Source organism: Oncorhynchus tshawytscha, unplaced genomic scaffold (assembly GCF_018296145.1).
Source record: "Oncorhynchus tshawytscha isolate Ot180627B unplaced genomic scaffold, Otsh_v2.0 Un_contig_7905_pilon_pilon, whole genome shotgun sequence".
Classification (NCBI taxonomy): domain Eukaryota; kingdom Metazoa; phylum Chordata; class Actinopteri; order Salmoniformes; family Salmonidae; genus Oncorhynchus; species Oncorhynchus tshawytscha.
In genome coordinates, this window is record NW_024607538.1 from 17,797 (window position 1) to 29,189 (window position 11,393).

General features: G+C 40.8%; 1 protein-coding gene across 1 annotated transcript; it reads left to right on the forward strand.

Annotated features, from left to right (window-relative positions):
* The first annotated feature begins 1,783 nt into the window (after positions 1-1,783).
* Positions 1,784-9,637, forward strand: LOC121842681. Its single transcript, XM_042312488.1, has 3 exons — positions 1,784-1,944; positions 6,897-7,082; positions 9,207-9,637. The coding sequence occupies exons 1-3, from the start codon at positions 1,824-1,826 to the stop codon at positions 9,635-9,637; spliced, it is 738 nt and encodes a 245-aa protein (XP_042168422.1). The 5' UTR covers positions 1,784-1,823.
* Positions 9,638-11,393: the final 1,756 nt, after the last annotated feature.

Consider the following 11,393-nt stretch of genomic DNA (forward strand, 5'->3'; position numbering starts at 1 on the left):
AGAGGCTGGAGAGGGTGCACACGTGACAATAGGCCTATAGAAAATGAAGCATGTGGCATTCACTGTTCACATGTAAATAGTACTTTTCAGTCGTGCTCAAGCAGGCCATTCCATGAGCACAGCATTTATTTTTCAAATCGAACCAATGAGCCCAATCAGTCCTCCCATATGACAACCAAATCATAAACAACAGAGTAGGGCTGGCTAATAAGTGGGGTCATACTCAGGGAAAACAATTTGGCTAATCTATACTTCCATATTTCCAAGTCCTAGTCTTGAAGATCAACAGGTATAGCATTTATTGGAATGTCTGAGGTTCTGATAGACTTTGCTTTTATAATCACATGATTATATGTAGTAGAAACCAATAGGTTAGAAGAAGCCCTACATAACCAACCCATGGTAAATGTGACATCCATATATGACCAGCTATGTAAACTTTAACATTATTTATCCTACAATAGATGTTGTTCAATTGGTAACATACATTTTAGTATTCTTCCAATGCATCTTAAAGGGGAAAGTAATCTAAAAGTAACTATTACAATTTTGGACCGTTAACTAGTAACTAACGATTTACATTTAGAAAGTAACCTACCCAACTCTGCTGGTGGATGACAAGTTATCTTTCATTCTACAATGAGACTGAGAAAGCCTCTTGCCATCACCTTAACGAATGGCTTATTAAAATAAATGATATGGCTAAGCTGCTTTATGGCCTATGGTTTGCAGCTGCTGCCTCACTCACTACTGCTCTCCTTCTCTGCCCCTTGATGTGGTTGTCTCTCAGTTTGCGCCACTTCCTCTACAATCATCCTCTGCAAACTGTGAAATAAATATTCAAATGATTAACTAGTATTAAACACACACAGAGAAAAAGCAAACAAAAACATTAGAAAACCATTACACCAACCTTTCTCCAGGCAGCAGAAGTGTCAAGAATTACTGTATACTCTGACACACAAAAGCATCAAACCCATAGGTTTTGATTGATCTGTGGCACATTGGTTGCACACTTTGTAAATAATACCATAAGGGAAAGTAGCATGTCTGTTTTGAGGACCTGACGCTGATGTCTTCCAGATGCATAGGAGTTTTGTTTTTCCGGAAGGGATGTCTAGCCTGCATTTTCCGCACCTAACACACATTTGCTCTCGCTTTTCAACTAGCTCAAATCTAGCTAGTTGGAGTCTGTGTGTGTACTACTGTTTGTATCACCAAGGTAAAGCAACGCACAAGTTGGAAAATGTGCGTACACAGAACGCAGCATCCCCAACGTACCATTGCAGACTGCTCCAATGACAATGAATGACTGAGTTTGATGCATCTGGTGGACATGAGGCTTGAGGAATGGGGATGCAAATGCTGAAATTTGTACTATTTCTTTAAACTGGGGGTGCCAATGTAACCGATGCGAAATGGCTAGCTAGTTAGCGGTGGTGCGCGCTAATAGCGTTTCAATCAGCGACGTCACTCGCTCTGAGACCTTGAAGTAGTTGTTCCCCTTAATCTGCAAGTGTCGTGTCTTTTGTGGAGCGATTGGTAACAATGCTTCGTGGGTGGCTGTTGTTGATGTGTGCAGAGGGTCCCTGGTTCGAGCCCAGGTAGGGGCGAGGAGAGGGGCGGGAAGCAATACTGTGACACCTAAATAGCCTACCACTGCGTTACATTTCATGCAGTATAAAAAAGCATTTCAACCTTTTCCTATTAAACTGTGTAAGGTATTTGATTTGCTGTATTTCGTCCACTAACATTACATTGTTTCATCCTTGCTCACAGGTGAAAGAAATCATGCCTTTCGGTAACACCCACAAAAGTTGAAGATGAACTACTCCGCGGAGCAGGAGTACCCCGACCTGAGCCAGCATAACAACCTGCGGGACAAGGAAACTCCAAGTGGATTTACAGTGGATGATGTCATTCAAACTGGGGTTGATAACCCAGGTAAATAGCCTTATACTTCATTCACATTATGCCTTATTCACATGACATCTGAGCAGTCTGTTACGTTTCACCGGATGTCATTTCAACGGGGACCCTCCGCAACGGAGTGGTATCGCAGCGCTCCTTGTGATTGAAGGCTTTCTATTCTGGTTAGAGCCAGTTTGCGCTGTTCTGTGAAGGGAGTAGTACACAGAATTTTATGAGATCTTCAGTTTCTTGGCAATTTCTCTAATGGAATAGCCTTCATTTCTCAGAACAAGAATAGACTAACGAGTTTCAGAAGAAAGTTATTTGTTTCTGGCCATTTTGAGCCTGTAATCGAACCCACAAATGCTGATGCACCAGATTCTCAGCTTTATTGCTTCTTTAATCAGAGCAACAGTTTTCAGCTGTGCTAACATAATTGCAAAAGGGTTTTCTAATGATCAATTAGCCTTTTAAAATGATAAACTTGAATTAACTAACACAACTTGCCATTGGAACACAGGAGTGATGGTTGCTGATATTGGACCTCTGTACTCCTATGTAGATATTCCATAAGTAATCAGCCGTTTCCAGCTACAGTAGTCATTTACAATACTAACAATGTCTACACTGTATTTATGATCAACTTGATGTTATTTTAATGGACAAAAAAATGTGCTTTTCTTTAAAAAACAAGGACATTTCTAAGTGACCCTAAACTTTTGAACGGTAGTGTATATTCATGAAATATACACACACAGTGATATATTAGACACAGTGATGATTTAAAGATTAAATTAAATAGACTGCATGGGTGATTTATTTTTATATGAATGTTGCCTCCCATTTTAGTTTATTGTGATGGTAATGCTCTGTAAGCTAGTTTGACTTGCTAGAAATTTAGAGAAACAAGTTGAGGAAAAAGTTACTAAACAAATCATGTTTTATTGTAACCTGAACAAAATGTTTCTCCTATATTGAATGTAATTTTTTTTTTGTAATCTCCCAAAATACATCACGATGTGTATTTACGGGGCATTAGAATAGTAAAATACACAAGGTGCAATTTCAAAATTTGGTTGTGCATCAACAGTTTCTCTCCTGTTATGTCAATCACTGACAGTCACTCAAAGACCTGGCAGTGTGGTGCCAGGACAACAACCTCTACCTCAATGTGAGCAAGACAAAGGAGCTGATCGTGGACTACAGGAAAATGACATACCCAAATCTAACTGCCTGTAGCTCAGGACCTGAAGCAAGGATATGCATATTGTTGACACCATTTGAAAGGAAACACTTTTGAGGTTTGTGGAAATGTGAAAGGAATGTAGGAGAATATAACACATTAGATCTGATAAAAGATAATACAAAGAAAAAAACAACTTAAAAAAAAATGTGAACAATTATATTAGAAATGCAAGAGAAAGGCCAAAATTATTTATTCTAGCCCATGCGTAATTTAGATTTGCGTAATTTAGACTTTGGCCACTATATGTGCAAAGTTTTGGTGATCCAATGAACCATTGCATATCTATTCAAAATGTTGTATCAAGACTGCCCAAATGTGCCTAATTGGTTTATTCATACATTTCAGGTTCATAATTGTGTACTCTCCTCAAACAATAGCATGTTATCCTTTCACTGTAATAGCTACTGTAAATTAGACAGTGCAGTTAGATGACAAGAATTTAAGATTTCTGCCCATGTCAGACATGTCTATGTTCTGGGATTTTCTTTTGTTTCTTACAACCTCAGTCGAATCACATTAGCCTACGTTAGCTCAACCATCCCACGGACGGGACACCGATCCTGAAGAAGTCCCATTCACATCGACAGGGCTGTAGTGGAGCGGGTAAAACGTTTCAAGTTCCTTGGTGTACACATCACCAAGACAGTCGCAAAGAGGGCACAACAACACCTTTCCCCCCTCAGGAGACTGAAAAGATTTGGCATGGGTCCCCAGATCCTCAAAAAGTTCTGCAGCTGCACCATCAAGAGCATCCTGACCAGTTGCATCAATGCCTGGTATGGGAACTGCTCGGCATCTAACCATAAGGTGCTACAGAGGGTGGTGCGTATGGCCCAGTACATCATTGGGGCCAAGCTTCCTGACATCCAGGGCCTACAGTTGAAGTCGGAGGTTTACATACACTTAGGTTGGAGTCATTAAAACTAATTTTTCAACCACTCCACAAATTTCTTGTTAACAAGAAGTTTTTCCAAGTCCGTTAGGACATCTACTTTGTGCATGACACAAGTAATTTTTCCAACAATTGTTTACAAACAGATTATTTCCCTTATAATTCACTGTATCACAATTCCAGTGGGTCAGAAGTTTACATACACTAAGTTGACTGTGCCTTTTAAATGTCAGAAAATGATGTCTTGGATTTAGAAGCTTCTGATAGGCTAATTGACACCATTTGAGTCAATTGGAGGTGTACCTGTGGATGTATTTCAAGGCCTACCTTCAAACTTAGTGCCTCTTTGCTTGGCATCATGGGAAAATCAAAAGAAATCAGCCAAGACCTCCGAAAAAAAATGTAGACCTCCACAAGTACGCAAGTATAAACACCATGGGACCATGCAGCCGTCATATTGCTCAGGAAGGAAACACGTTCTGTCTCCTAGAGATGAATGTACATTCGTGCGAAAAGTGCTAATCAATCCCAGAACAACAGCAAAGGACCTTGTGAAGATGGTGGAGGAAACGGGTACAAAAGTATCTAAATCCACAGTAAAACGAGTCCTATATCAACATAACCTGAAAGGCCACTCAGCAAGGAAGAAGCCACTGCTCCAAAACCGACATAAAAAGCCAAACTACGGTTTGCAACTGCACATGGGGACAAAGAGCGTACTTTTTGGAGAAATGTCCTCTGGTCTGATGAAACAAAAAATAGAACTGTTTGGCCATAATGACCATCGTTATGTTTGGAGGAAAAAGGGGAGGCTTGCAAGCCGTAGAACACCATCCCAACCGTGAAGCACGGGGTGGCAGCATCATGTTGTGGGGTGCTTTGCTGCAGAAGGGACTGGTGCACTTCACAAAATAGATGGCACCTTGAGGGAGGAAAATTATGTGGATATATTGAAGCAACATCTCAAGACATCAGTCAGGAATTTAAAGCTTGGTTGAAAATGGATCTTCCAAACGGACAATGACCCCAAGCATACTTCCAAAGTTGTGGCAAAATGGCTTAAGTACAACAAAGTCAAGGTATTGGAGTGGCCATCACAAAGCCCTGACCTCAATCCCATAGACAATTTGTGGGCAGAACTGAAAAAGCGTGTAAGAGCAAGGAGGCCTGACTCAGTTACACTCAGTTACACCAGCTCTGTCAGGAGGAATGGGCCAAAATCCCCCCCAACTTATTATGGGACGCTTGTGGAAGGCTACCCGAAATGTTTGACCCAAGTTAAACAATTTAAAGGCAATGCTAATACTAATTGAGTGTATGTAAACTTCTGATGCACTGGGAATGTGATGAAAGAAATAGAAGCTGAAATAAATCATTCTCTCTACTATTATTCTCACATTTCATGTTCTTAAAATAAAGTGGTGATCCTAACTGACCTAAGACAGTGAATTTTTACTAGGATTAAATGTCAGGAATTGTGAATAACTAAGTTTAAATGTATTTGGCTAAGGTGTATGTAAACTTCTGACTTCATCTGTATATGCTAGGCGGTGTCAGAGCAAGGCCCCAAAAGATGTCAAAGACTCCAGTCACCCAAGTCATAGACTGTTCTCTCTGCTACCGCATGGCAAGCGGCACTGGAGTGCCAAATCTAGGACCAAAAGGCTCCTTAACAGATTCTACCCCCAAGCCATAAGACTACTGAACAATGTACAACATGTACAAATTAACTAGACTAACCTGTACCCCCGCACATTGACTCGGTACCGGTACCCCCTGTATATAGCCTCCACATTGACTCGGTACCGGTACCTCCTGTATATAGCCTCCACATTGACTCTGTACCGGTACCTCCTGTAAATAGCCTCCACATTGACTCTGTACCGGTACCTCCTGTATATAGCCTCCACATTGACTCGGTACCGGTACCCCCTGTATATAGCCTCCACATTGACTCGGTACCGGTACCCCCTGTATATAGCCTCCACATTGACTCTGTACTGGTACCCCCTGTATATAGCCTCCACATTGACTCGGTACCGGTACCCCCTGTATATAGCCTCGTTATTGTTATTTTATTTGACTATTTGAACTTTAGTTTATTTAGTACATATTTTGTTCACTATTTCTTGAACTGTATTGTTGGTTAAGGGCTTGTAAGTAAGCATTTCACGGTAAGGTTTACACCTGTTGTATTCGGAGCATGTGACAAATACTATTTTATTTGATTTGATTAGCATGTCGCCTAACAATTTTTTAATTGGTAAATTAATCTAGCCAGCAATCTAAACTTGTAGTAATCATGGCCGAATAGCGATCGGGCACACAGGGTAGGTTTCCAGTTAATCTACCACCGGGGGCCCCATTGATTTTGTTAGTCACTCCCACTCAGATATCAGCCTTATGACATAACACTGGCTCTCTTGCGCACCTGCGGTCATATCATTCCCACGCTGTGTGTTAATAGTGTTGCCTTTTGTTATTATGTTTAACCCACTATTGTAGCCTATAACTTCATATCCAGTTTGTATACCGACCTTTACCCGTGCAACAATGAATGGTAAGATGGTATGGTAATGGTAAGATGGTATGGTAATGGTAAGATGGTATGGTAATGGTAAGATGGTATGGTAATGGTAAGATGGTATGGTAATGGTAAGATGGTATGGTAATGGTAAGATGGTATGGTAATGGTAAGATGGTATGGTAATGGTAAGATGGTATGGTAATGGTAAGAGGTTGCAGATTGATAATAGGCGATAGAAAAAAATTGTGCAATGCCATGATAGGTTTTTATAAAGATAGAATATTGACGACTGTACAAAATATGTTGTTGTTTTTTTACAGAGGAAGTGGGTGCGCTTGGACCCGACCTGGTGGCAGCAATGGTTAATCTATCGCCTGCAATGCAGGGCAGTCCCAAAACAGTACATGGGAAGTTTAGGCATAAACTGAAAATGCCAAAAATACCAGGCTTTGTGCGACGTCCACGGAGCCCCAAACCCAGAGTGGAGAGCAATCCTCCTCAAACAGGTACATTTAACTACAGTATTAATTGGTCAGAATTTGTCTTCAGCATTCTATCTGATGTGTGTATAATTTACTGAGTTTTCAGGAACTATTCATACTCCTTGACTTATTCCACATTTTGTTGTGTTACTGCCTGAATTCAAAATTGCCTAAATATGTATTTATTTCTCACACATTACCCCATAATTACAAAATGGAATCTTGTTTTTTGAAGAAGAAAAAAAATCACATTTATTGAAAACGAAATACAGAAATATCTCATTTTACATAAGTATTCAAACCCCTGAGTCAATAGTGTCACGCCCTGGTCAAAGTATTTTGTGTTTATCTTTATGTATTTGGTCAGGCCAGGGTGTGGCATGGGGTTTTTGTAATTGTGGTGTGTTTGTCTTGGGGTTTTGGTGGTGGTATTGGGATTGTAGCTTAGTGGGTTGTCTAGCAAGGTCTATGGCTGTCTGGAGTGGTTCTCAATCAGAGGCAGGTGCTTATCGTTGTCTCTGATTGGGAACCATATTTAGGCAGCCATATTCTTTGAGTTTGTCGTGGGTGATTGTCCTTAGTGTCCTATGTGTACTCTTTGTTAGTTTGCACCAGATAGGCTGTTTCGGTTTCGTTTATTGTTTTTGTAAGTTCGTGTTTCTTTGTTATATTAAACATGGATCGCAATCGACACGCTGCAGTTTGGTCCGACTCTCCTTCATCACCACTATATGAAAACCGTTACAAATAGTTTGTAGAAGCGCCATTGTGTCAGCGATTAGGTGAATGGATAAGCGGAGTCAGGCGCAGGACACAGGTATGAGTAATCATCTGAATTTACTCAAAATGTAAGCAATGTTCCAACAAGGAAAATACAAATATCCAGAGCACAAAGAACGAACCCACATGACAATGACAATCACTCACAAAACAGAAAGGGAAGCCAGAGGGTTAAATAAGGAACATTGATTATGGAATGGAAACCAGGTGTGTATAATGAAGACAAAACAAATGGAAAATGAAACATGGATTAAGGAATGGAAACCAGGTGTGTATAATGAAGACAAAACAAATGGAAAATGAAACATGGATCGGTGGTGACTAGAAAGCCGGTGACGTCGACCGCCGAATGCCGCCCCGAACAAGGAGAGGGGCCAACTTCGGCAGAAGTCGTGACACATTGGCAGCAATTCAATCTTTGAGTCTTTCTGGGTAAAACTCTAAGCGCTTTCCACTCCTGGACTGTGCAACATTTCCCCATTTATCTTTTTCAAAATTCTTCAAGCTCTGTCAAATTGGTTGTTGATAATTACTAGACAACCATTTTCAGGTCTTGCCATAGATTTTCAAGTAGATTTAAGTCAAAACTGTAACTCGGCCACTCAGGAACATTCACTGTCTACTTGGGAAGCAACACCAATGTAGATTTGGCCTTGTGTTTTAGGTTATTGTCCTGATGGAATTCATCTCCTAGTCTGGTGGAAAGCAGACTGAACCAGGTTTTCCTCTAGGATTTTGCCTGTGCTTAGTTCCATTCTGAAAAGCTCCCCAGTCCTTAACAATTACAAGCATACCCATAACATAAATAGTTAATGTCTGAAAACATAATTCCACTTTGACATTATGCGGTATTGTGTGTAGGCCAGTGACTACCATCTCCATTTAATCCATTTAAAATTCAGGCACAACACAATGTGGAAAAAGACAAGAGTGTGAAGTATATAGACTAAGCTGTCTACTTTAAGGTTAACTCCAATGTACTATACTATGAAGTAGCCTGTATGAAGTACTAGCCTACTTGCTCAGTATATTGATTTGTCATATTTATCATCCCTAAAGAGGAACTCTAAATGAAAAAATTAAGTGTCATATTATATTTTCGTTCACCATGAGAAATTATTGGCACTATATATATATACATGCATGCACACATACATACATACATACACACACACACACACACACACACACACACACACACACACACACACACACACACACACACACACACACACACACACACACACACACACACACACACACACATATATATGTGTGTGTGTCACCATTCATTGTCACGTACAGACTGCACTAAAATAACTATTCAATCATTGTACTTGGTGGTCTGTGAAAAAAAACTTTTTTCAGAGGTGATTATGGACTTTTTGGAGAACCTGAAGGAAAATCGCTTGGTGGAGGCTTGCCAGCAGTTGCTCTTGCGAGAGGACAAGCTATTTGGCCAAGAAACCATGACGATAGAGGGGTTGGTTCAGGTTTGCAATGAGGACGATAAAGACACGCTCCAAAAAGATTATGAAACCCTGCTGCTCCACTTATGGATGGCAGTTCACACCACCTTTAGTCCCACACCCTCAGGAGAACACCTAGAGATACTTCGGAGTGCGGTGGAAACCATAACGCTGCTGGAAGAGAAGGACCAGCAATGGGAAGGGCGGCCCGAGGGCAGCAGCGAGGCCCCGTGTGGCGGCCACACCAGTGCCGGCACACCCACGACAACCTGCTTGAAAAATGGTAGATTCTCAAATGAGGAATGCGACAGTGGAGGAGGACAATATTAGCGTTAGCAGTGTGGACAACCTGTCAACGTCCATGAAAAGGGAGGTATGTAGGATGGGCAAGCGTCTGAAGGAGGACGTTCTCAGGGTGGCCAGGGACATAAGGGACTGCTACCCCCCAGACTTTGACGTGTGCAACTTGTATGTGAGACTTTACCATCAGAAGTTCTCAGCAAAGTTAACAGAACTGGCCCGCTCTGGGCTCGATGTGGATGACTGTAACTACCTCCTCTGCTGGGTGAACAATTACTATCCAAAGTAAGTGGGAAATGGGAGGGCAGTTGCCCTGGATTCTTGAAGGGCTTGATAACAATCAGTGGGAGTGATTGGGGCAATTGTGCAATCTTCTTAAAAAACAAACAAATCACATTTAAGTGATGTCAAACCGCATATGTAATTGATTTGAGTTAATTGGGCCATTACATTTAGAAAATTGCACAATTTCCCCTATCACTGCCATTGATTGTTAACTAGCAGTGGCTAAAGTTAGCTGAAGTTTGTAGTGGCTGTTTAAAGAACTGAACCATGGATTATAGTTTCTCCAGACCCATAGACTATTTACATTATGATGAATCATTTAACAAAGTTGTAAAATCCTGACCTTCCCCTTTTAAAAAAGGCTAGTTCCCCTTTTAGAAAGTCTGCTAACATAAATGCTGCATATTTTGCGTAAAAGTTTTTCTACATTATCCTCCTGCCTTGTACAGTCTGAGTGTTTCTGAGATGTCTCGTATGGTTTCTATCAATGACTTGATGTCATTTACAACATGTTTATATCTGTTTCAGTGACATCTTAAAACACAAAGACCTTGAGGGCACATCAACATGGAGTCTTTGGGAACTCTTTTATCTGAGAAGGATCTCACAACATTGGAGGAGCAGTATCTACTTCAAAAAGAGGTAAACAGGATGCCAGAAACAGCTAAATCTAATGAACAGGCTAAATTCATGTGTATACGTCTAGACCATCCTTTCAGAGTAGCGTCTGTTTGTGCTGTCTTGCCACTCCTATGGTGTGTTAACGACCATACACTCTTAGAAAAACAACAACATTATTTCCAATTCTAAAGCACTCTGAAAGTAGCCTGGTCCAAGATGTTTGCGCTATCTTTCCAATCCCTACACTCTTAGAAAAAAAAAAATTCCAAAAGGGTTTTTCAGCTCTCCCCATAGGATAACCCTTGAATAAACCTTTATGGCTGTAGCGACAGATTTCCTCCTCTTCGTCTGAAGAGGTGAGATCCCGGACCAAACGCAGGCGTGGTAAGTGTCCATGTTTTAAATAGAAAAACTGAACACGACCCAGAATACAAAATAACAAAGTGAAATTAAACGAAACAGTCCCGTGTGGCACAAAGACTGACACAGGAAACAAACACCCACAAAACAACAATGAAAACCAGGCTACCTAAATATGGTTCTCAATCAGGGACAACGATAAACAGCTGCCTCTGATTGAGAACCATATCAGACCAAACACAGAAATAGAAAAACATAGAAACACAAAACATAGACTTCACGCCCTGATCATACTAAAGACAAAACAAATGAAATAAAGGTCAGAACGTGACAATGGCTCCAGGTAGAACCCTTTCCACAGAGGGTTCTACATGGAACTCAAAAGAGTTCTACCTGGAACCAAAAAGGGTTCTCCTATGAGAACAGCCAAAGAACCCTTTCGGAACCCTTTTTTCTAAGAGTGTGTACTTTCAGACTAGCCTGGTCCCAAATCTGTTTGTGCTGTCTTGCCAACTGCTAT

Coding starts and splice junctions, on each gene's coding strand:
- LOC121842681 (XM_042312488.1), top strand. CDS start 1,824: ATGAACTACTCCGCGGAGCAGGAGTACCCCGACCTGAGCCAGCATAAC. Junction 1,945..6,896: donor AACTGGGGTTGATAACCCAG/GTAAATAGCCTT, acceptor GTTTTTTTACAG/AGGAAGTGGGTGCGCTTGGA. Junction 7,083..9,206: donor GAGCAATCCTCCTCAAACAG/GTACATTTAACT, acceptor AACTTTTTTCAG/AGGTGATTATGGACTTTTTG.